The sequence below is a fragment of the Saccopteryx bilineata genome, chromosome 3, assembly GCF_036850765.1.
Source record: "Saccopteryx bilineata isolate mSacBil1 chromosome 3, mSacBil1_pri_phased_curated, whole genome shotgun sequence".
Lineage (NCBI taxonomy): Eukaryota > Metazoa > Chordata > Mammalia > Chiroptera > Emballonuridae > Saccopteryx > Saccopteryx bilineata.
This window is the reverse complement of record NC_089492.1, coordinates 311,492,082-311,516,040: the sequence shown is the minus strand read 5'-3', so window position 1 is coordinate 311,516,040 and position 23,959 is coordinate 311,492,082. Positions and strand designations below refer to the sequence as shown.

At 46.8% G+C, this 23,959-nt stretch overlaps 1 protein-coding gene across 1 annotated transcript; it reads left to right on the top strand.

The window, feature by feature from the left end:
• The first annotated feature begins 912 nt into the window (after window positions 1-912).
• Window positions 913-11,114, top strand: C5AR1 (complement C5a receptor 1). Its single transcript, XM_066265304.1, has 2 exons — window positions 913-1,017; window positions 9,405-11,114. The coding sequence occupies exons 1-2, from the start codon at window positions 1,000-1,002 to the stop codon at window positions 10,449-10,451; spliced, it is 1,065 nt and encodes a 354-aa protein (XP_066121401.1). The 5' UTR covers window positions 913-999; the 3' UTR covers window positions 10,452-11,114.
• Window positions 11,115-23,959: the final 12,845 nt, after the last annotated feature.

Here is a 23,959-nt window from a genome sequence, read left to right as displayed (position 1 = left end):
CACACTTAATTCCTAGACCCTGTAGCATGAACTTATACAGCAGAAGGGATTTGGCAGATAAGTTAAGGATCTTGAAATGATAGCGAATCCTGGGTTCTCAGGGCACCCTAAATGTCATCACAAGGGTCCTTATATGAGGGGAGCAGAGGGAGGTTTGTGACACACAGCAGGAGGGAAGATGTGACCACAGAGGCAGAGATTGGAGTAATGGCCACCAGCCATGGCACGCTGACAGTCACCAGAAAGTGGAAGAGGCAGAAACCGCCTCCTGGGAGCCTGCAGAGGGAGGAGCATGGTCCTGCTGGCTGCCTGTGTTTGGACTGCCACCTCCAGATGGGAGAGATTACATTTCTGTTGTTTTAAGAGCCACTGAGTTTGTGTCAGCAGCAATGGGACACTAACGTAGGCTCCTTCCTCAACCCACGGTTCCAGGAGGGCCCAGAATGAGGCTGGATAGGAAGGTATGGCCCTCGGGGAGGGGGGAATACTTAGTTCAAAGCCCCAGGGAGGGAGATATAACTATCTCCAAGCACTGGACCACCTCCACACACCTGCTTAGCCTCTTTGGGCCTCCAAGCAACCTATTTGGGAAGCTGGGGCTCACCATCCCCACTTTCCAGGACCCCAGGGGAGTTTAAGCCAGTTGGATCCCTGAGCTTTTCCCCTCAGGGGCCCTGGAAGGAGGGAGATGGTCTCAAATGGGGAAATTTAGGCCGAGAGGAGCCAAATCTAGATCTGGACAGATATCCCTTTCATCTGGCTTTCTCCCACCTTGGACAGGAGGGAACTTCCTCAGTTTTCTGAGCCCTGATCTCCCTCCTCTGATTCCTGTCTCTGTCCCACAGAAGGAACCCCAGCCAGGGTGTCCAGTGTGCAGACCAATGAGAAGCTTAAGGGAGAACACAGGTCATTTCCTCCGTGGCTATCTGCACCCTCCCTTTGGGCTTTAAAAACCACAGCCCTCAGGCAGGAGGACCTTCAATCAGCAGAGGAGAACTCATGGGAGACCTAAATATGGTGAGTCTAGAAGGGGAGTGGGTACTAGACCCTTTGCTCTCTCCCCCTCAACTCTCTCCTTCTCCCTGTCTTCCATCTCCTCCCTTCTATTGCCCTCAGCTCGATCTGTCCCACTCCTGGGCTGGGATGCGCTCAGGAGACTGTCAAGGGTTTGTCAAGGAGCCACCTCAAGGCCATGCATGAGGCTGGGATCCAAAAGTCCCTGAGGCAGGAAATTTGTGCCTTGGGTCTCATAAGGTGACTTTCTTCCTGCAGTGGAGAATCCAGGAGAGGCCTTCTGGGCAACAAGAATGGCAGGAGCGAAGGTGGGGAGGCTGAAAAGAGCCAGTTTGGGAGAATGGCTAAGTTACTCAGCCGGACATTCAGGGCTTCTAAATTGCAGAGATGAGAAAACTGAGGCAGGAGTGGAGATGGCCCTGTTACTAAACTCAAGGGGTTTGCTGCTTGGGAGTACTCTATTCAAGAACAAGATGTGGTTGTCACAAGATAGTTTTATTTACTTACAGCAAGTAAAGGAGATGCGATTTATATCCAAAGCTCTTCCTCTGGGAAGGGCCGCTTATCTACACTATTTGGTCAATTGCATGTTGATTTCTTCTTTGCAGCTGGCTCCACTTAACAGGTGGGGTTCCTGTCAAGCTTCCCTGCTAACAGCCAGTCTTCTAAATGCTGTTCTCTAACATTATTAGCAAAAATAATATTTAGAAAGCACTGCCTAGACAGTGAGACCTTTGTCCTTCCTATTTAAGCACCCAGATCCTTCAGTGGTTAGTGGCCAAAGCAGGCTGTCCCATGGATTCTGTGAGCGTCAGAGGGAGACCTTGTCCAGGCTACCTGAGGTTCACCCTTGCGCCCGAGGCCCCGGGAGGCTGAGGCAGGGCTGTGATTTAGCACCTGCTATGCTAAACAGTCTCCTCTTGCTTCACCTTGGGCAAAGGGAAATCGGGACAGCACCCTGGCTGGACCACGGAAGGGTCTGCTGTTGCTTTATCCCTCTCATCCCACTTGTGAGACCCAGCTTGGGCAACAGGACTTCAGAACAAGGCCCACCATTAGCTTCAAGTTCTTTTTCTTTCTACAAAATATTCGAAACACCAGAGGGTATAGAGTGAAAGGTCATGTGCCCTCCCCAGAGCCTCAGGCTCCTTGTCACTGACCCTCAAGGCAACAGTGAACACTAGTTCAAGGTAGATCCTTCCAGAAACAGCCCACAGGTGCTCAAGGACAGAAGCCAAGTCCTAACTCTTCCCTGTGCTCTTAAGTCTTCCCATTTTTCTGTCTCTTTCCGGCCATCACCCCTACTCCAAGCTGCCATCTTTGCTGGCCTGGATCCCTGCATCAGCCTCCTCTCTGGTCCTCCAGCCTCTAGTCTCCTCTGCTCACAGCAGCCGGAGGGAGCTTTCTAAACTGAACGCTGAGTTCCTCTGCAGCCCCAAGACCACTCATGCTGCTCATCACCCCAGGATAAAGGCAAAGTCTTTAACATGGTGTCTGTGGGTCTTCCAATCTCATCTTGGCCACCTGCCAGCCACGCAGACTTTTCATATTTCCGCTGTGCCCAATCCCTCCCTCTGACCTTGAACCCATGACCCCGTTCCCATCACACTTTAGACCTGGTGGCCACTCAGAGAAGGTTGTGGTGTTCGACTCTCAGAAGTTCTCTGCCACCCGCTCACTGCAAAGACTTGGAAAGGTCTCTTAAGCTCTCTGTCGCCTCAGTTTTTTCATCTGTGAAATGGGTGTGGCAATAGCAACAATATTCAGAGGGTTGTTCTGTGGATTAGGTGAGCTAATACATGAAAAGGGCTTAGGACAGATCTTGTTAGATGTAATTGTTCTTCTTATGAATAGTGTCCCTCCTTCACCCTGTCCTCTGATCCGTTCCTGTCTTCTCACTGCCACCACCCTAGGGCAGGCCACCACCTCACCTCACCTGACAGCCCCTCTCCCTGGTTCCTGTTCTGGAACCCTTTCTCTACGCAACAGACAAGAGCTCTTAAAATGAGCCTGGGAACTTAGAAACAATAACGGTACCCTGTCCTTCTGGTCAATGTGACATAAATACTGTAATTAGTTAATGAATGAACTAACACCTGGAAAGTGCTTAGAACAGTACCTGGCACTTAGGAATGCCTCAGTAGCCCCCAGACTTGCACCAATTGATACAGCAGCCAGAAGACACATATGGCTCCTGAAATTTAATTAAAATGACAAAATTAAAGGTTCAGTTCCTCAGACGCATTGGCCACATTTCACACACTCTGCAGCTACATATGGGAGGCTACCATCTTGGGCAGCGCCCATCTGGAACATTCCTATCAGCACAGAAAGTTCTATGGATGGCGCTGTCATGTTATTTCTCTATTGAACACCCCCAGTTCTCGCCACCTGGGATTAGTTTCTCTCCCAAGCAGACTGAAACCTCTCTGGGGACAGGTGCCAGGTGTGTCAGCTAATATTTATGCAGTGAAGACATATTCTTAGAATCTTCTGAAATTCCTAGAATGTAGAACCACTAATTCTTCCTTAAAAAGTCTTTAAAAAATTGATTTTAGAGAGAAAGGAAGGAGGAGAGAGAGAAACATTGATTTGTTTTTTCACTTTTTCATGCCATCATGCTTAATTCTCTCTTTTTTTTAAAAGATAAGCCTTTTTTATTTTATTTTATTTATTCATTTTAGAAAGGAGAGAGAGAGGGAGAGAGAGAGAGAGAAGGGGGGGAGGAGCAGGAAGCATCAACTCCCATATGTGCCTTGACCAGGCAAGCCCAGGGTTTCGAACCGGCGACCTCAGCATTTCCAGGTCGATGCTTTATCCACTGCGCCACCACAGGTCAGGCATGCTTAATTCTCATATGCGCCGTGACCTGGGATCAAACCTGCAACCTTGGTATGTCGGGACAACACTAACCAACTGAGCTACCCAGTCAGGGCCTAGAATCATGAATTAGTTCATAGATTCTATATAATGTCCATTTATTGGAATGGGCAGTGCACTCACTGGTATGGTTGTACATGCAAGAAGAACAAAGACTATATGGTGAAAAGCTTCCTTCAGATGCCTGCCCCCGGCCAGTACTGCCCCTTCCAGGGGACGACTGTTACGGGAGTCCTCTGTTTGCTAGACTGTGCGCACACACCCACACACAGATAGATAGATAGATAGATAGATAGATAGATAGATAGACAGACAGACAGAGATAGAGGAGGGAGGGGCAGAGGGGCAGAGAGAGAGAGAGTTAGTTTCCTCTTTTATTGGTAGCTTTACACATGGTGTGGTCCTTGCCTTTTCTATTTAACCTACACCATAGAGCACTTTCCACATCATTGCACAAACTTCCTCATTGTTTTTAGCAGTTGCATAATACTCTGTTGCTTGGATGGGCCATTATTAATTCATTTAATTTTTTAAAATTTAATATGACTTACTTTTTCAAAATTGACTTTATTGGAGTGACACTGGTTAACGTAATTATACAAGTGTCAGGCTCCCAAGCCTACAGCATATCCTGTAGGGCCATCATTAATTTCGCCAGACCCCTGTTGCTGGACACTTCGGTTATGGCCAAACTTTGTGAGCCCTGTGCAAGGTCCTGGGTAGAAACCACAGGGTGTTTGAATCAGCATTTTTTTCTACATTCACGAGTGAACTTTGTCATCTGATGAGAAGAAGGATGATGTCAGCATGCAGGAAGGCTCCCTTTTTGGGGTCTGACTCATTCTGCAGCCAAGGATCGCAGATAGTCTGTGAAACCGGGAGAGAAAATGTTAGCTTTGTGGATTGTGTCCCATGGGGACATTCAACATATTTAACAACCTGCAGGGTCCCCTTGAGCAGGGTGTCGGCCTCCGGCTGTGTGTGGCATTAACCCTTCCTGATGGGAGCATGGGGGCCTGGAAGGGCAGGATCCCCGAGTAGAGAGTGGGAAGCCAGGGTGCTGGGGGTACAGGGGCTGGGGAGTGTGGATGGCTCAGGGCAGGGCTACTTACCAATGGAAATATTTCAGCAATTTTAAACTGCTATTTTGAAATATTTTCACACTTTTTAAAAAATTACAAGAATAATACAAAAAACTCCCCTATACTCTTAACTTAGATTCTCCAAATTTGCTTGCCCTGTCTATCTATCTGCCTGTCTGCCTATCTGTTTATCTATCTATCTATCTATCTATCTATCTATCTATCATCTGTCTATCATTTTTTTTCCTGAACCATTTGAGAGTAAATTTGTCTTTTCTCAAGACCAAGGAAATTCACCTATGTGAGCACAGCACAATGATCAATGTCAGAAACTTAACAGCCAATGCAGTACAATTATCTCATCTACAGACCACATTCAAACTCAATGTCCGAATAATGCCCGTTAGAGTGAATCATTATTCCTGCTCCAGGCTTCAGACCAGGATGTGACATGACATGGTCTTGGCTCTTTAGTCCCCATTCATCTGGAACAGTCCCTTAGCCCTTTATTGTCTTTATGGCAGTGGCATTTTTTTTGAATTGAATAAAATTCACATAATATGTAATTTGCCATTTTTTAAAAGATTTTGTTTATTGATTTTACAGAAGAGGGGGTAGCAAGAAGTATCGACTCATAGTTGTTTCACTTTAATTGCTTGTCATGTGTGCCTTGATTTGGCAAGCCTAGGGTTTCGAACCTGCAACCTCAGTGCTTCAGGTTTACCACTTTATCCACTGTGGTATCACAGGCTAGGCTATAATTTGCCTTTTTAATGTCTGCATTTCAGTGGCATTTAGTACATTCATGATATTGTGCAATCATCACCTCTAGCTAGTTCTGGAACATTTCAACATCCTCAAAAGAAACCCTGTAGGCTCAGGCTGGGTATTCTGTTGGTTAGAGTGTTGTCCAATACACCAAGGTTAAGGGTTCAATCCCCAGTCTGGGCACATACAAGAATGAACCAGTGAATGCATAAATAAGTGAAACAACTAATTGATGTATGTCTCTCTCTCTCTCTCTCTTTCTCTCTCTCTCTCTCCCTTCCTCTCTCTTTACAAAGGCAATAAAGCCTGACTGGTGGTGGCACAGTGGATAGAGCATTGACCTGGAATGCTAAGGACCCAGGTTCAAAATCCTGAGATTGCTGATTGGAAGGCAGGCTCATCTGGCTGGAGTGTAAGATCATTAAAATGACCCCATGCTCGCTGGCTTGAGCCCAAGGTTGCTGGCTTGAGCAAGGGGTCACTGCTCAGCTGGAGCCCCCGGTCAAGGCACGTATGAGAAAGCAATCAATGAACAACTAAGGTCACACAACTATGAGTTGATACTTCTCATCTTTCTCCCTTCCAGTCTGTCTGTCTCTTTCTCTCACTAAAAAAACCCAAAGTAAATAAAAAAGAAACCCTGTATCCATTAGCAGTCATTCCCCATGTCTCCCTCCTCCAGCTCCTGAAACGACTAACCTGTCCCGTTTGTATCAGTTTACTTTTCTGGACATTTCATATTCATGGTGTCCTATAATGTATGTGACCTTCTGTGTCTGGCTTCTTTCACTCAGCAAATGTTTTCAAGGTACAGCACATCAAATCTTGTATTAGTATTTCATTCTTTTTTCATGGCTGAGTAATATTCCATTGCACAGATATTCCATCCCTGCTCATCTGCTGACATTAGCATCCTTCCTTGAATTATTTAATCATTGGTATGGCTCTACCAGCAAGTACCCGTGGCCATCAGCCTGCCTGACTTTAGGGTAGTGCAAAGGGACTAGAAATAAAAAACTATTGGTTCAGAGAAAGATCTCAGTTCTTCAGTAATCATAATTTTGATAAATAATAATAGCATTGGCTGCCCTTTCTTGGTCCCCTACAGTACGCCAGGCACTCTGCCACCTGCTTGAACATTTTTTATGTTATTTAATCCATGAGGTGGGTGTTTCAGTGGGTATAAACCTCAGCCCACAAGTTCAGGTGCACTAAAAATCCAGCTCTGAGTATTTCTGTAAGAGTGACTTCTATGTCTGTCTCCTTTCCCTGGCTTTGTGACAAAAGTGGCCTCCAGTGATGGACTAGCTTCAAGGACCACAGAGCTCACCCCTGTGGAGAAGCACCCCATCCACAGCCCCCATTGGAAATGGTTGGGGACAGTCTGCCTGGATTTGCAGCCCACCTGTCCAGGTTTGACTTCCTATCTACTTGACCCAGAACACACTACTTCCCCTCTGGCCTCTGTTTCTTCATCAATAACATGGTCATATGACTAGTGCCCACTTGTAGGGTGATGGTCAGGAATGAAAGAGTTAATGCCATGCCTGGCACATACTAGGTGCTCAGTAAATATTGGCTGCTTTAGTTTGATCATTCCCTTCCTTGCATGGACTGCAAGGCTCACTCCAGCTGGGCTGCCACCTCAGTACCTTTTCTGTCTTGGGGGGCTGAAATTGCCGGGAGCTCTGTCTGAGAAGAAGTGCTCAGGACCCCTCTGTTCTTTATTTTGTTATGGAAAAGTTCAAACATACAAATGCAGAGAGACTGATATTATGAATTCTGAGGGTACCTATCCCCCAGCTTCAATAGTCATCAATATTCTATAATTCTCAGTCATCCAGAGTCTCCCTCCCTCCTTGATACTTTCCTTCCTCCCCTCCCACTTTTCTTTGGCTGGAGGGTTTAAAAATTTTTTTTTTAAACTGATGTTTTTAGAAAGAGAGGAAAGAAGAGAGAGATAAACATTAATTTGCTATTTCACTTATTTACCATTGGTTGATTCTTGTACGTGCCCTGACCAGGGATCAAACCCACAAACTTATCCTGTCGGAATGAGGCTCTAACCAACTGAGCTACTCGGCCAGGGCCTTCACACTGGCTCTTTATTTCTCTGAAATATACTCTGTATAGAGATGGCAGGATAAATGCTTGACTCTTTCCCTTTCCAGAACAAAATGGTGACTAATGGGTTAGCTTGTTTTTATTATCATTATGAACTCAGCTCTTTATATATTAGTGTTTTATTCCATCGCAATTCTTATTTTTATCAGAACCTCAAATTGTCCCATCTTTGACTAGTGGGAGCCCTTTCAGGCTGTTTCTTTGACCTGTTCCCCTTAACATTTTTCTTAATTTCTAATCTGAAATGTTCTGAGCTCATCTTATCTATTTCCTGTCCCAGAACAAGAGTCAACCCTTCTTCAAGGAATCCTGGTTCCTTTGAATGACCAATGGTAATGACCATAATCTTTGTTCTTGAACTTGAACTCATACCCTTCTCTATTCCTCTCATCCTTTCCGTCCTCCCTCTAGCAAGGTAAAGATCTATTTCTTTTGCCTATTATTTATTCTTCCTCTTGTTGTCCCCAAATATTTTTTCTCTGCTCCGAGACCGAGGGTTTGGAATGGGCTTCAAGAAGTTAACTAGGACCTGACCTGTGGTAGCGCAGTGGATAAAGCTTCGACCTGGAACGCTGAGGCTGCTGGTTCAAAACCCTGGGCTTGCCTGGTCAAGGCACATATGGGAGTTGATGCTTCCTGCTCCTCCCTTCTCTCTCTCTCTCTCACTCTCTCTCTCTCCTCTCTAAAATGAATAAATAAATAAAGTCTTTAAAAAAAAAGAAGTTAACTAGGAAAGAAAGGAAGGGGGTGACGGTGGTGGTGGGGTAACTCTAGTTATAGCATCTCAGTTTGTTGGTGATATTAAAAATATCACACAGGGGCCCTGGCCAGTTGGCTCAGTGGTAGAGAGTCGGCCTGGCGTGCAGGAGTCCCGGGTTCGATTACCGGCCAGGGCACACAGGAGAGGTGCCCATCTGCTTCTCCACCCCTCCCCCTCTCCTTCCTCTCTGTCTCTCTCTTCCCCTTCCGCAGCGAGGCTCCATTGGAGCGGAGATGACCCGGGCGCTGGGGATGGCTCCTTGGCCTCTGCCCCAGGTGCTGAAGTGGCTCTGGTCGCAACGACGCCCCGGAGAGGCAGAGCGTCGCCCCCTGGTGGGCGTGCCGGGTGGATCCCGGTCGGGCGCATGCGGGAGTCTGTCTGACTGTCTCTCCCCGTTTCCAGCTTCAGAAAAATACAAAAAAAAAAAAAAAAAAATCACACAGGCAGGTACTGCCCCTTTGGGGCAGATAGTGACTACAACTTGCAGCAAATGTAGGCTTTAATCATTTGATTGCTGAATCATGGGGAAGTCCAGAGACTTCATGGGGAGGCAGCAGGGTGGCAGGGAGTCCAATCAGCATGGAAGGCTTTCCAATATTTTAATAAGTGGTATGACACCCCTGCTGACTCTCAGCCCTCAGCAGTCCCCCATTTCCTGGGAAAAAAACCTGAGGCTGAGAGAAGTGGGGTGATGGGTTCAAAGCCCCGTGGCTCTGATGGACCCCCTGGCACCTGTGTGCAGACTCAAATTCTCCTTGCCTCTCTGATTCCACTAGGACCTCATGAGTAACAACACCCCCGACTACAGTTCCTATGGCAGCATGGAGCCTGACACCCCAGTGGATTATTCCCCCGCCAAAAAGCTGAGTGCTCCAAATGTGATTTCTCTGGTGATCTTTGCAGCTGTCTTCCTGGTGGGAGTACCAGGAAACGGCCTGGTGGTCTGGGTGACAGGGTTGGAGGCCAGACGAACCATCAATGCCATCTGGTTTCTCAACCTGGCACTGGCCGACCTCCTTTCCTGCCTGGCCCTGCCCATCCTGTTTGTGAGTAACCTCCAGGATAACTCCTGGATCTTTGGGAATGCTGCCTGCCACATCTTCCCCTCGGTCATCCTGCTCAACATGTACACTAGCATCTTGCTTCTGGCCACCATCAGTGCCGACCGCTTTCTGCTGGTGTATAAACCCATCTGGTGCCAGAGCTACCGAAGGCCCTGCATGGCCTGGGCGGCCTGCGGTGTGGCCTGGAGCATGGCCCTGCTGCTGACCATACCCTCCTTCATGTTTCATAAGGTGCACGTAGACGCCTATTCAGACAAGGTAAAGTGCGTCACTGACTATGGTAGCGGTGGTATCTACAAAGAGAGGGTGGTGGCTATCCTCCGGCTGGTCGTGGGCTTCCTGTGCCCGCTGCTCACACTTGGCATCTGTTACACGTTCCTTCTGATCCGGGCGTGGAGCCGCAGCGCCACGCGCTCCATCAAGACGCTCAAGGTGGTGGTGGCCGTAGTGACCAGCTTCTTTGTCTTCTGGCTGCCCTATCAGGTGACAGGGATGCTGCTGGCCTACTTCGACAGGAAGGATAGCAGGTTCAAAACCTTGTCCAAATGGGATCCCCTGTTTGTCTCCTTCGCTTATATCAACTGCTGTATCAACCCCATCATTTATGTGGTCGCCGCCCGGGGCTTCCATGCCCGGTTCCTCAAGTCCCTCCCTGCCAGGCTCCAGAATATTTTGTCCGAGGAGTCCACGGTCAGGGAGTCCAAGTCTTTCACGCTCTCCACGGGGGACACCAATGCCCAGAAGAGCCATATGGTGTGAGGGGAGGACTCCCAGGCCACCTTCTGCCTGCCGCTCCACCTTCCTTCTGGTCCACTCTCTTCTGCTTATTTTAACTCCTCCTTGGGGGAGCTGTTTTAGTGATTTCTCCTCCATCTCATTTCCAAGATCAACAAACACTTCCTCCTGGGACCACACACCTTTCTCTTCATCTAAGGACTTTGAAAAACAAAGAGATACCAACACACCAGAAGAACGCCCAGACAGCAGCATGTCGGTGCAGGCAGAGAAGGGGTGAAGAGAGGACGTTAGAGACACAGAATACAGAGGAATGGAAGCCTTCTAAACTTTCAAAAATAGGAACGTATTTATTTTATGGAGAATTGAAAAAAATAATATAACTGGCATCTCCCAAGTTATTATTGTTTAGAACAAATAAAAAGTAGATGGACCTATTAAGCTTTTGTAAGTGAGGTGGTTTCAAGAAAAACAATAAGTTAAAATGTCCCTTAAATGGGTTTTTTAAAACAGTTTTAAGTAAAAAGATGGCATGTGATTGTGGAGAGAAGAGTGAGGAAGGCCTCTTGAAGGCGAGGGTGAGAATTGCTGTTTGGGTACCTCCGGGCTACGGGGTCACAGAGGAATTTGACATTTTAGTTTGTAAATTACTGTCTGTTTCCACTTTAAAGAGATTAAACTTTTTATTTTGACATCATTGCAGACTCCCATGCAGTTATTAAGTAATAAGACAGAGGGGTCCTGTGTCCCTTTAACCTGTTTCCTTCAGTAGAAACATCTTGTAAAATGACATTACAAAACCCAGGGTGTTGACATCGATACAGTCCAGGTACAGGATGCTTTCATCACTAGGATCCCTTGTCACTCCCTTTCCTAGCTACCCCCACTTCCCTCCACCCTCCTCAGCCTGTCCTGAACTCCTGGTAACCACAGATTTGCCTCTATCTTTCTTTTTTTTTCTAGGTGAGAGGAGGGGAGATAGTGAGGCAGACTCCCACATGCACCCTGACTAGAATCCACCCAGCAATCCCTGACTGAACTCAATGCTGGAATCAATCAAGCTATTTTTAGCACCTGAGGCTGACATGCTAGGACCAACTGAGCTATCCTCAGTGCCTGGGGTGATGCTCAAAGCAATTAAGCCATTGGCTGCAGGAGGGGAAGAGGGAAAGGGAGAGAAGCAGACGGTCATTTTTCTTTCTTTCTTTCTTTCTTTTTTTTTCTTTTTCATTTTTCTGAAGCTGGAAACAGGGAGAGACAGTCAGACAGACTCCCGCATGCGCCCGACCGGGATCCACCCCGGCACGCCCACCAGGGGGCGACGCTCTGCCCACCAGGGGGCGATGCTCTGCCCATCCTGGGCGTCGCCATGTTGCGACCAGAGCCACTCTAGCGCCTGAGGCAGAGGCCACAGAGACATCCCCAGCGCCCGGGCCATCTTTGCTCCAATGGAGCCTTGGCTGCGGGAGGGGAAGAGAGAGACAGAGAGGAAAGCGCGGCAGAGGGGTGGAGAAGCAAATGGACGCTTCTCCTGTGTGCCCTGGCCAGGAATCGAACCCGGGTCCTCCGCACGCTAGGCCGACGCTCTCTTTCTTTTTTTTTTTTAAGTGAGAGGCAGGGAGACAGAGAGACAGGCTCCTGCATGTGCCCCAACCGGGGTCTACCCAGAAACCCCTATCTGGGGCTGATGCTCTGTCCATTTGGGACTGCTGCGCCATTACTCAGCAACTGAGCTATTTTAGTGCCTATGGTGAGGCCATGGAGCCATCCTCAGTGCCCAGGGCCAACTTGCTTGAACCATTTGAGCCATGGCTGCAGGACAGGGGAAGAGAGAGAGAGGAGGAAGAGAAAGAGGAGGGAGAGGAAGAAGAGAAAGAGGAGGGAGAGGGGTAGAAAAGCAGATGGTTGTTTCTCATGTGTGTCCTGACCAGAAATCAAACCTGGGACTTCCACACACCAGACCAAGGCTCTACTGCTAAGCCAACTGGCCAGGGCTGATCCACCTCTATCTCTATAATTTTTTCCTTTTGCGAATGTTCTATTAATGGAATCATACAGCATGTAACCATTTGACTTTTTAAAAAGCTAGGGGCACAAAGATCATGGCTTTTCAGCATTTGCCATATTGCCCCCTTAATCTATAGACAGACAGCAAATATTTACGTATGGTGTTCCCACTATAAACACTGCTGTCTTAGGGACAAATGCTGATAAACTATTTCAGCAGTTCCTCCTTCTTCAAAGACTTATATGTCAACATAGAGCTCCATGTTTCATAGGACATACTCAAGCTCATTCCATGCTCCCTGGAGCTTTAGCATAAGGGAATGCCCCCCCCCTTTTTTTTGTAGTATTTTTTCTTTTATTTATTTATTTTTTGTATTTTTCTGAGGATGGAGATGGGGAGGCAGTCAGACAGACTCCTGCATGCGCCTGACTGGGATCCACCTGGCATGCCTACCAGGGGGGAATGCTCTGCCCATCTGGGGTGTTGCTCTGTTACAACCGGAGCCATTCTAGCGACTGGGGCGGAGGCCATGGGGCCATCCTTAGTGCCCGGAGTGGCTTTGCTCCGGTGGAGCCTTGGCTGCGGGCGGGAGGAGAGAGACGAAGAGGAAGGAGAGGGGGAGGGGTGGAGAGGTAGATGGGCGCTTCTCCTGTATGCTCTGGCCAGGAATCGAACCTGGGAATCCTGCACACCAGGCCAATGACTCCGACGGGTCTACCATATCATGCTTTTTACTTAAAAAAAAATTTTACATTTCTTTTGAATGCTGATGAACAGGAGACACCAAATCTTTTTCACCTGCAAACTACTACCTTTTTTATTAGATCTAGCTAATAACACTGTTTTGTCTTTTTCCAAATAGCTCCAGATATATGGAAAAGATTTATATAGGCGGATTGGGATCCTCAAACCCCTCAGGGAGATCTTCTGAGAATGGCTTTTAAGATACCTAGAGGCAGAAAAAGCCCAACAGAGATCAGGGGAACTACCAGCTTTTAGGATACACCCTTAAAGGCTCCAACGCCCCAAAGGGGTCTCATAGGATGCCATCTGGGTCCTGCTTCAATAGTGGAAAGGAAGGTCATTGAGCTAAAGCCTGCCAGGCTTACTTGCCTCTGCTGTGAGGAAACAGGGACACTGGAAGGTGGGCTTCCCCCTCGCTCCTCTAAGGGAGGGTTCAGTCTCTTCCAGCCCTGCTCCAGCCACCTATGACCTAACCCTGCCCAGAAAGCTGGGGTTTGCCACTGAAGGCTGAAGGTGCCCAGGGTCGTTGGCCCCATCTGCGACACTGTGGACGAGCCTAGGGTATTTGTTCCAAGAAGCAGGTAAACTGATCTCATTTGCACAAGGGCCACTTAACTATGTTTTGCCGGATTAGTCAGGTTTTTTATTCTTCCCTCAAAGATCTCTGTTGTGGGTGTTGATAGTCCTATTTTCTGATGCTTTGCTTAATATATAGTGTTTCCTTTATCCCTCCTACCTCAATGCCCCACTCATATTTCAGGCTGGGACCTACTCCTAATTTAGAGCTCTCTTTCCTCCTTTTGCCAACTTGTATTATGAATTTACCTTTGCCACCCAGCTTAGTGTATCCCAAGGTTCTCTTTACCATGCCATAGTCACAGAGCTCCAGGGAAAAGCAACCTGGTCTCAACTCTCCAGGCAGAGGAGAACAGATACTCCATATCCACACATGCTGCAAATGGCTTTTTCCAGTCTACCTGAATCATTACCAGCTAGAAGCAGCGGTCATTGGGACTTGGACATGAGCTGCAAAGTATAGAATGGTGACAACAATTCCAGTGCCATGCAGACTTTTCCTGTGGGGAACTTTCCTGGACTCCTGCTCCCTGTGACAGCTCCTAACAGACTGAACTGTGGTTGGGTTGCATTTTTCAGGGATTTGGCATGGTGATGGGGCCAACTTGGACTTGGTGAACATGTTAAGGACACTACTCTTTTATGGATTCTTGCTGCATTGGCCAAGAGTTTGCTTAAAGGCTTTTAATCACTGTAAAAAAAAATAGAGGTCTGGATGAAGAAGATGGGGCACATATACACCATAGTATACTATTCAGCTAGGAGAAATGATGATATCGGATCACTTACAGCGGAATGATGGAGTCTCGGTAGCATTGTGCGGGGGTGAAATAAGCAAATCAGAAAAAAACAGGAACTGCAGGATTCCATACATTGGTGGGACATAAAAGCGAGACTAAGAGGCATGGACAGGAGTGTGGTGGTTACGGGGGGTGGGGGGAGGGAAGGAGGGAGAGGGGGAGGGGGAGGGGTACAGAGAGAACTGGATGGAGGGTGGCGGAGGACGATCTCTCTTTGGGTGATGGGTATGCAACAGAACTAAATGACAAGATAACCTGGAAATGTTTTCTTTGAATGTATGTACACTGATTTATTGATGTCACCCCATTAAAATAAAAATTTATTTATAAAAAAAAAAAAAGCTAGGATGCATCACTTGAATAATGAAAATAAAATAATGTTGAAATGTTATGTATATTTGACTTTAAAACATGTCTGTGGCCCCAGCTAGTTGGCTCAGTGGTAGAGCAACGACCCAGAGTGTGGAAGTCGCAGATTCAATTCCTGGTCAGGGTACACAGGGGAGGCGACTACCTACTTCTCCCCTACTCCTCCTTCTCTCTCTCTCTCATTCTCCCTTCTGCAACCATGGCTCAGTTGATTTGAGCATGTCAGCTCAGGCACTGAGGATGGCTCTGTCAAACCTCTGCCTCTGGCACTAAAAATAGCTCAGTTGCAAGCACTGACCCTAGATGAGAGTTCCTGGGTGGATCTTAGTCAGGGAGAACGTGGGAGTCTATTTCTCTATCTCTCCTCTTCTTACTTAAAAACAACAACAACAAAAACATAATCTGTTTAGTATTTTGTGTGTGTGTGCGAGTGTGTGTTGACTAGAAATTCTGTACAGACAAGCACTGGCCAACAGAAATATAATGTGAACTAAGTAAGTAGTTTTAAATTTAATTAAAAATTAAAAACCGATTAAAATAATAGTAATAGACTGAATAATGTAATAATATGTTATATTAACAATGACAAATGCTGTATTCATTATATATATATATATATATGGATATTGTATATTATGTGATTATACAGTGTGTCTGTAAAGTCATGGTGCACTTTTGACCGGTCACAGGAAAGCAACAAAAGACGATAGAAATGTGAAATCTACACCAAATTAAAGGAAAACCCTCCCAGTTTCTGTAGGATGATGTGGCAGCATGTGCGCATGCGCAGATGATAATGTAACACCGTGTATACAGCGGAGCAGCCCACGGCCATGCCAGTCGAGATGTGGACGGTACAGAGGAAAGTTCAATGTGTTCTGTGGCTCGCTAAATTTGAATCTGTGACCAAAGTGCAACATGAATATCGGCACGTTTATAACGAAGCATCACCACATAGGAATAACATTACTCGGTGGGATAAACAGTTGAAGGAAACCAGCAGTTTGGTGAAGAAACCCCGTTCTGGTAGGCCATCAGTCAGTGACAAGTCTGTAGGCTATACGGGATAGCTACCTAAGGAGCCCTAAAAAATCTGTGTGTGAGTCCACATCGAATTGCACTGAATAGGTATGAAACTGGGAGAGTTTTCCTTTTATTTGGTGCAGATTTCACATTTCTATCGTCTTCTGTTGCTTTCCTGTGACCGGTCAAAAGTGCACCATGACTTTATGGACACACTGTATATTATATGAACATCAATATAATATATAATTATATTAAGGATCAAACTGATGACCTTGGGCTCAAGCTGAAAACTTCAGCACTCCAGGTTGACACTCTATCCACTGCACCACTACTGGTCAGCACATTGGTTGATTCTTCTTCTTTTTTTTTACAGAGACTGAGAGAGAGTCAGAGAGAGGGATAGATAGGGACAGATAGACAGGAACGAAGAGATGAGAAGCATCAATCATCAGTTTTTCGTGGCGATACTGCAACACCTTAGTTGTTCATTGATTGCTTTCTCATATGTGCCTTGACCAAGGGGCTACAGCAGACCGAGTAACCCCTTGCTTGAGCCAGCGACCTTGGGTCCAAGCTGGTGAGCTTTGTTCAAACCAGATGAGCCCACGCTCAAGCTGGCGACCTCAGGTTCTTGAGCCTGGGTCCTCGGCATCGTAGTCCAATGCTCTATCCACTGCGCCACCGCCTGGTCAGGCTGGTTGATTCTTTTTTAAAATAAATTTTATTTTATTTTTTTTAGAGAGAAAGAGTCAGACAGACAGGAAGAGAAAGAGACAAGAAGCATTAACTCATAGTTGCAGCACCTTAGTTGTTCATTGATTGCTTCTCATATGTGCCTTGATGGGGATGGGTTTTTTTTTAGCTGAACCAGTGACCCCATGCTTAAGACAGTGACCTTGGGCTTCAAGCCAGAGGACTTAGGATAATTTTGATGATCCCATGCCCAAGCTGGAGACCCCACCTTCAAACTGGCAACCTTGGGGTTAACCTTGGGGTTTTGAACCTGGGTCCTCAGTGTCCCAAGTCTACACTCTATCTACTGCGCCACCCCCTGGTCAGGCCATTGGTTCATTCTTGTATGTGCCCTGACCAGAGATTGAACCTGTAGCCCTGGTGTATTGGGACTATGCCCTATTGAGCTACTGGTCTAGAGCCTTTTTTTTTTTGCACAACTTTTATTCAAAGATGCTGTCTGAGCAACTAGGAGGCCAGATACTCTGCTGGGCTTCCAGAAGAAGTGTGTGTGGTTTTGTTTGTTTGTTCTTTAGCGAGAGAGGCAGAGAGAGAAAGACAGAGAGAGTGACAAATAAGGACAGACAAACAGGAAGGGAGAGAGATCAGAAGCATCAATTCTTCGTCGCAGTCCTTAGTTGTTCATTAATTGCTTTCTCATATGTTCCTTGACCAGGGAGCTACAGCAGAGCAAGTGACCCCTTGCTCAAGCCAGTGACCATGGGGTTATGTCTATGGTCCCACACTCAAGCCAGCAACCCTGCGCTCAAGCTGGTGAGCCCATGCTCAAGCCGACAACCTTGGGGTTTTAAACCTGGGTCCTCTGTGTCCCAGGCTGACACTCTATCCACTGTGCCATCACCTGGTCAGGCATGATAGTAAATGTTGGTTGCTGTACAGATGCCCTGGCAGCAAGTTGTTGAGGGGAAGACCTGCGCCAGCTACTTTGTTTGGGGGCAACTGGTTCCCCCAGAGAAGATCCTGCATGTCCCTTCTACCTCCATTGTCAACATCCCTCCTCTGCCCTCTGCCCAGGCTGGCTCCAGGGCTGGCTAGTTCTCTGTGTGTGTGTGTGTTAGTGTGTGTCTCTCTCTCCCCTGTCTCTTTTTCTCTGTGTGACCCTTCCTCTGCAGTTTCCTCCTCTGCCCTTACATGTTGGCTTTTTGGAGTTCTCTCTTGAACACACTTCTCACTTTTGCGATGTCACCCAACAACTTCACCTCTCTCTTCAGGGTGTGGCTTCCACACCCACTCACCTTGCCCAAATTGACCTCAGCATCTTCTCCTAATCCTCCCCCTCCCCTTGCATCCCCATGCTGGATGCCACCCCCTTCCCACCCACTCCCTGCCTGTTCCAAGTCCTCTGTCCTCTCCCACTTGTGTCCCTGCCCCTCTTCCTGCCTGGTCACCCAGTTGCTGGGACTCTTCATTAAAGACCATCCCACCTGACCAGGCGGTGGCACAGTGGACAGAGTGTCAACCTGGGATGCTGAGGACCTGGGTTCAAAACCCCAAGGTCACCGGCTTGAGCATGCAGATGCCAGCTTGAGCGTGGGATCATCAAAATGATCCCAAGGTGGCTGGCTTCAGCAAGGGGTCACTAGCTTGGCTGCAGCCTCCTCCTCCCACCCCCCAGGTCAATGCATGTATGAGAAACAATCAATGAACAACTAAAGTTCCGAGATTACAAGTTGATGTTTCTCCTCTCTCCCCCTTTCTGTTTGTCTGTCCCTCTCTCTTGCTTAAAAAAAAAAAGACCACCCCTGTCCTTATTCTACCTTCCCTCCTCCAGGAAGTCCTCCTTGACTTCTTTTCTGCCTCCCCAACCTCATGCCCCATCTCTGTTCCTGGCCATTCTCTAGCTTTCCTGGTATGGGTAGTGAGCTGTAAGCAGTGAGATATTTCCCTCATCCTGATCCGAAAAGGAGATGCTGTCCCAAGAACGGGCCCTACAACAGTCTTCTAGAAACACTTGGAGGCCAATGAGTGGGATTTAGGTGACTTCTCTTCAGCCTCTGTTTGGTGTTGACCAGCACTGCCCAGGAGGGAAGTAGGCTGAAGGACCAGGCCATTGCCAAATTTGGGGCTTAAGAATCTGCTGGTTCAACAAATTGGAAGGGGAAGTGGTGGGAAAAGGAAGTAGATGATGGGTTTGGCTGAATCAACTGTGTTCTCCCCCACCAAATCCCCTGCCACCCACCCTCCTGTTCCTCAAACCCGGCTCCCCAAGGCCGGGTCAGGGCCTCCCCCGAAGCTGAGCCACATTACCTTTTCCAGAGATTTCACTTAAAAATTTTTTTTTATTTATTCATTTTAGTTAGAGAGGAGAGAGAGAGAGAGAGAAAGAGAAGGGGGGAGAAGCAGGAAGCATAAACTTTTTTTTTTTTTTACAGAGACAGAGAGAGATTCAGAGAGAGGGATAGACAGGGACAGACAGACAGACAGGAAGGGAGAGAGATGAGAAACATCAATCATTAGTCTTTCCTTGCGACACCTTAGTTGTTCATTGATTGCTTTCTCATATGTGCCTTGACTGTGGGGCTACAGCAAAGTGAGTAACCCCTTTCTCGAGCCAGTGACCTTGGGTCCAAGCTGGTGAGCTTTGCTCAAACCCGATGAGCCTGCACTCAAGCTGGAGACCTAGGGGTCTCGAACCTGGGTCCTCCGCATTCCAGTCCGACGCTCTGTCCCCTGCGCCACCGCTTGGTCAGGCAGGAAGCATCAACTCCCATATGTGCCTTGACCAGGCAAACCCAGGGTTTTGAACCAGTGACCTCAGCATCCCAGCTTGACAATTTCTCCACTGTGCCACCACAGGTCAGGCTCACATTTTTTTTTTTATACCAAGTCTTGCAAATCTGGTGTGTATGTTACACTCACAGCAGCTCTCACTGAGATCTACCACATTTCAAATGCTCAGTAGTAGCACAAATGGCCAATGGCTACCATATTGGAAATCTCAGAGGTAGAATTTCTTTTTCTTTTTTTTTTGACAGAGAATGAAAGAGACAGAGAGAGGGACAGATATGAGAAGCATCAATTCTTCATTGAGGCACTTTAGTTGTTCATTGATTGCTTTCTCATATATGCCTTGACCGGGGGGCTACAGCAGACTGAGTGACCCTTTTTTCAAACCAGCGACCTTGGGCTCAAGCTGGTCAGCCTTGCTCAAACCAGATGAGCCCGCGCTCAAGCTGGTGAACTTGGGATTTTGAACCTGGGTCCTCCACGTCCCAGTCTGACGCTCTATCCACTGTGCCACTGCCTGGTCAGGCAGAGCTAGAATTTCTTCACTAATGTTTAGACCAGGGGTCCCCAAACTTTTTACACAGGGGGCCAGTTCACTGTCCCTCAGACCATTGGAGGGCTGGACTATAAAAAAAACTATGAACAAATCCCTATGCACACTGCACATATCTTATTTTAAAGTAAAAAAACAAAACGGGAACAAATACAATATTTAAAATAAAGAACAAGTAAATTTAAATCAACAAACTGACCAATATTTCAATGGGAACTATGCTCCTCTCACTGACCACCAATGAAAGAGGTACCCTTCCAGAAGTGCGGCGGGGCTGGATAAATGGCCTCAGGGGGCCACTTGTGGCCCGTGGGCCGTAGTTTGGGGACCCCTGGTTTAGACCATCTACAAAATTCTAACATCAAACAGCTGGAGCCCTATACTTCTAACACTCTGAAATTCTGTTGAAACATTCTAGAATCCTGTGATTCATTCTATAACTAACTTTGTAGGATCCCTTGGGTCAAATAACTTATGATTCCATCGTTCTAAGAGTCTGTGATTCCAACACTCTTCAGAGACAGAATCTTTGACCTAGATCAAGGATCAGCAAATTCAGCCTGTGAGCCAACTCCCACCCACTGTTTGTTTTTGTAAATAAAGTTATTTTCTTAAGGTCCTATTTATTAATTTTACAGAGAGAAGGGGGGGAATGAGAAGTAAGTGCCTCACTGTAGCTGCTCACCGGTCACTCGTGGCATGTGCCTTGACCAGGCAAGCCCAGGGTTTTGAACCAGTGACCTCAGCGTTCCGGGTAAGCACTCCATCCACTGAGCCACCACAGGCCAGATTGTAAATAGTTTTATTGGAACACAGCCATGCCCATTCAGCCTGTGGCCACTTTATTCTACCAGGAAGAGTAGTTGTGACAGAGACCATGAGTGACCTCCTGACCAGTAAAGAACTAAAATATTTACTCTCTGTTCCTTTACCAAAAAAATTAATGACCCCTGATCTGGATATTTGAAGATGTTAAGACGGATGATGGTTTTTCAGATGTTTACTTAATTATTATACTTCATATGTTCCATTTATTCCTTTCCATGCGTCAAACATCACATAATAGTATATATTGTTCAAAAGCGACTGGTTTCACCATTTTAGCCATTCACCCTTTCAGGCTTCTAGAATTCCAATAAATTGCCGAACTTCATCCTATTTCGGTGCAGGGGTGTAAAGTTTCATTTATTTATTACTTTAAAAAGTTGTAAAATATGCATAACATAAAAGTCACCATTAGTGGCATTTAGTATGTTTACAATGTAGACAACTATCACCACTATCTATTTCCAGAACATAGTCATCAACCCCAAAGCAACCCCCCATACCTGTTAAGCAGGTATCCTTCCTCCCTGCCCCCCCCCCCAACTCCTGGCAACTGTTGATCTATTTTCTGTTGCTAAAGATTTGCTGTCAGAATTCAACCTGATTTGACTCACAGGCATGTCAATTTCATACAAGTCAATTTCATAGTTTTCTAGGGTGTACTCACTCCAGGTTTCTCCATGTGTGGGTATGTAAAGACCTGTCCTTGGCCCACAATATCCCCTAGACCCCCAGGAAAGGGTCCCCAGCTTCAGGGACACCAGAAAACCTCAGCTTTCCAGAACCTGAGAAATGTATGCCCTGGGACTCAGTGGCCCAGGAGTTTATTAGGATTAAGTGAGCTGAGAAACAGTTTTATAAACTTATCAGATCAAAGAAAATTTGAGCTGATAAAGTCCCCACGTCCCAACCCTCAGCTTCTTTCATTCTAATTATTTTTTCTGGCCAGAGTGGGTTCCCACAGAGGAGGCCTCCCAGAAGGTGGTGGAGGTGGGCAGATGGAGTGCTCATCTCCACAGGGCTCCGGGGCCAGTCTCAGCCAAGACAGGGTCACCCAGAGAGAGGCCTGGAGATGCCCCAGCTCACATAGCAATTTCCAGTCTCTTTTATCAGAAACAATTTTCTATAACAGCAAGATCTTATTCTCTAAATCAGTGATTTTCAACCTTTGTTTCTCACGCACTCATAAACTAATTACTAAAGAAAAAGGGGCCCTGACCTCTTCTTCTTTAGTAACTAATTTATTTGTGCCATGAGATGAAAATGGTTGTATTTAGTCAGGGGCACTGACCTTAGTAATTAGTGTGTGTTTGTGCCATGAAAAAAAAAAGGTTGAAAATCACTGCTCTAAATGATAAAGGAAGTGTAGAAATGTGTGCCTTCCACTTGTGAAGCACTATGGATGGAAAAAGGGCCACATATTAAACCTGACAAACTCAGGGGAGGACTGCATGGAGGCCCCCTTACAAACTCAGAGATGGAAAGGAACCACATAGGATGGTCTGAACATAAAAATTCCTAAGTAAAGCCCTGGCTGGGTAGTTCAGTTGGTTAGAGCATTGTCCTAATATGCCAAGGTTGTGGGTTCGATCCCCAGTCAGAGCACATATAAGAATCAACCAATGAATGTATAAATAAATAGAACAAATTTTTTTCTTTCTTCTTTCCTTCCTTCCTTCCTTCCTTCCTTCCTTTCTTCCTTCCTTCCTTCCTCCCTCCCTCCCTCCCTCCCTCCCTCCCTCCCTCCCTCCCTCCCTTCCTTCCTTCCCTTCTTTCTCTTTCTTTCTTACTCTCTCTCTCTCTTTCTCTCTCTCTCTCTCCCTTTCTCTCTCTCTTTAAAGTCATTAAATAAAAATAAATAAAAATTTCAGGCCCTGGCCGGTTGGCTCAGTGGTAGAGCGTCGGCTTGGTGTGCAGGAGTCCCGGGTTCGATTCCCGGCCAGGGCACACAGGAGAAGTGCCCATCTGCTTCTCCACCCCTCACCCTCTCCTTCCTCTCTGTCTCTCTCTTCCCCTCCCGCAGCCAAGGCTCCATTGGAGCAAAGTTGGCCCGGGTGCTGAGGATGGCTCTGTGGCCTCTGCCTCAGGCACTAGAATGGCTCTGGTTGCAACAGAGCGACGCCCCAGATGGGCAGAGCATTGATCCCCCTGGTGAGCGTGCTGGATGGATCCCAGTCGGGTGCATGCGGTAGTCTGTCTGACTGCCTCCCTGTTTCCAGCTTCAGAAAAATACAATAAATAAATAAATAAACAAATAAATATTCTAACCTAAAGCAAGTCACAACTGGTACTCACATCCTAAGCCCATAGATTCCTTGGCCAAGGTCAATCTTTACCTTAAGTGAATCTATCTATTGTCTTTTTGCATCTAAGATAATATGTCTTTGAAATATCAGAGTGATCTCTTTTTCCAGACCCCTCAGGGCACACCCACCCACCAGAGCAGAGAGACAGAACCCCTTATTGTTATCTTGTTCCCCAAATCCCATCTCTGTGTGCTGAGAATGTAAATTAACTTTCTTTACCCACCAATGTAAAGAAGTATGTGTCTGTTTTACTTTTTATCCAGTCCCAGAGATTTTCCCTCTTCGCTTTCTTCTGCCCCCTTAATCTACCATCAGTAGATTCCATGTCACCTTCTTAATGCCTCCTTCTTTGGTTGTAACATATAAAATAAACTGTGACCCTGGCCGATTGGCTCCATGGTAGAGTGTTGGCCAGCATGTGGATGCCCTGGGTTTGATTCCCACTCAGGGCACACGGGAGGAATGACCATCTGCTCCTCCACCCCTCTCCCTCCCTCTTCTCTCTTCTCCTCCTGCAGTCATGACTTGATTGGTTTGAGCACATGGACCCCAGTTGCTGAGGATAGCTCTGTGGAGCCCCACCTCAGGTACTAAAAAATAGCTCGGTTGTGAGCATCGGCCCTAGATGGGAGTTGCCAGGTAGATCCCACTTGGGGTGCATGTGGGAGTCTATCTCTCCATCTCCCTTCTTGTCACTTAAGAATAAGAATAAGAATAAGAATAAGAAGAAGAAGAAGAAGAAGAAGAAGAAGAGGAGGAGGAGGAGGAGGAGGAAGAAGAAGAAAATATAAGCTGACATTTTTGGGAGCATTTTCTCAATCCTTTGAGAGTTTGCTTCTTGGCAA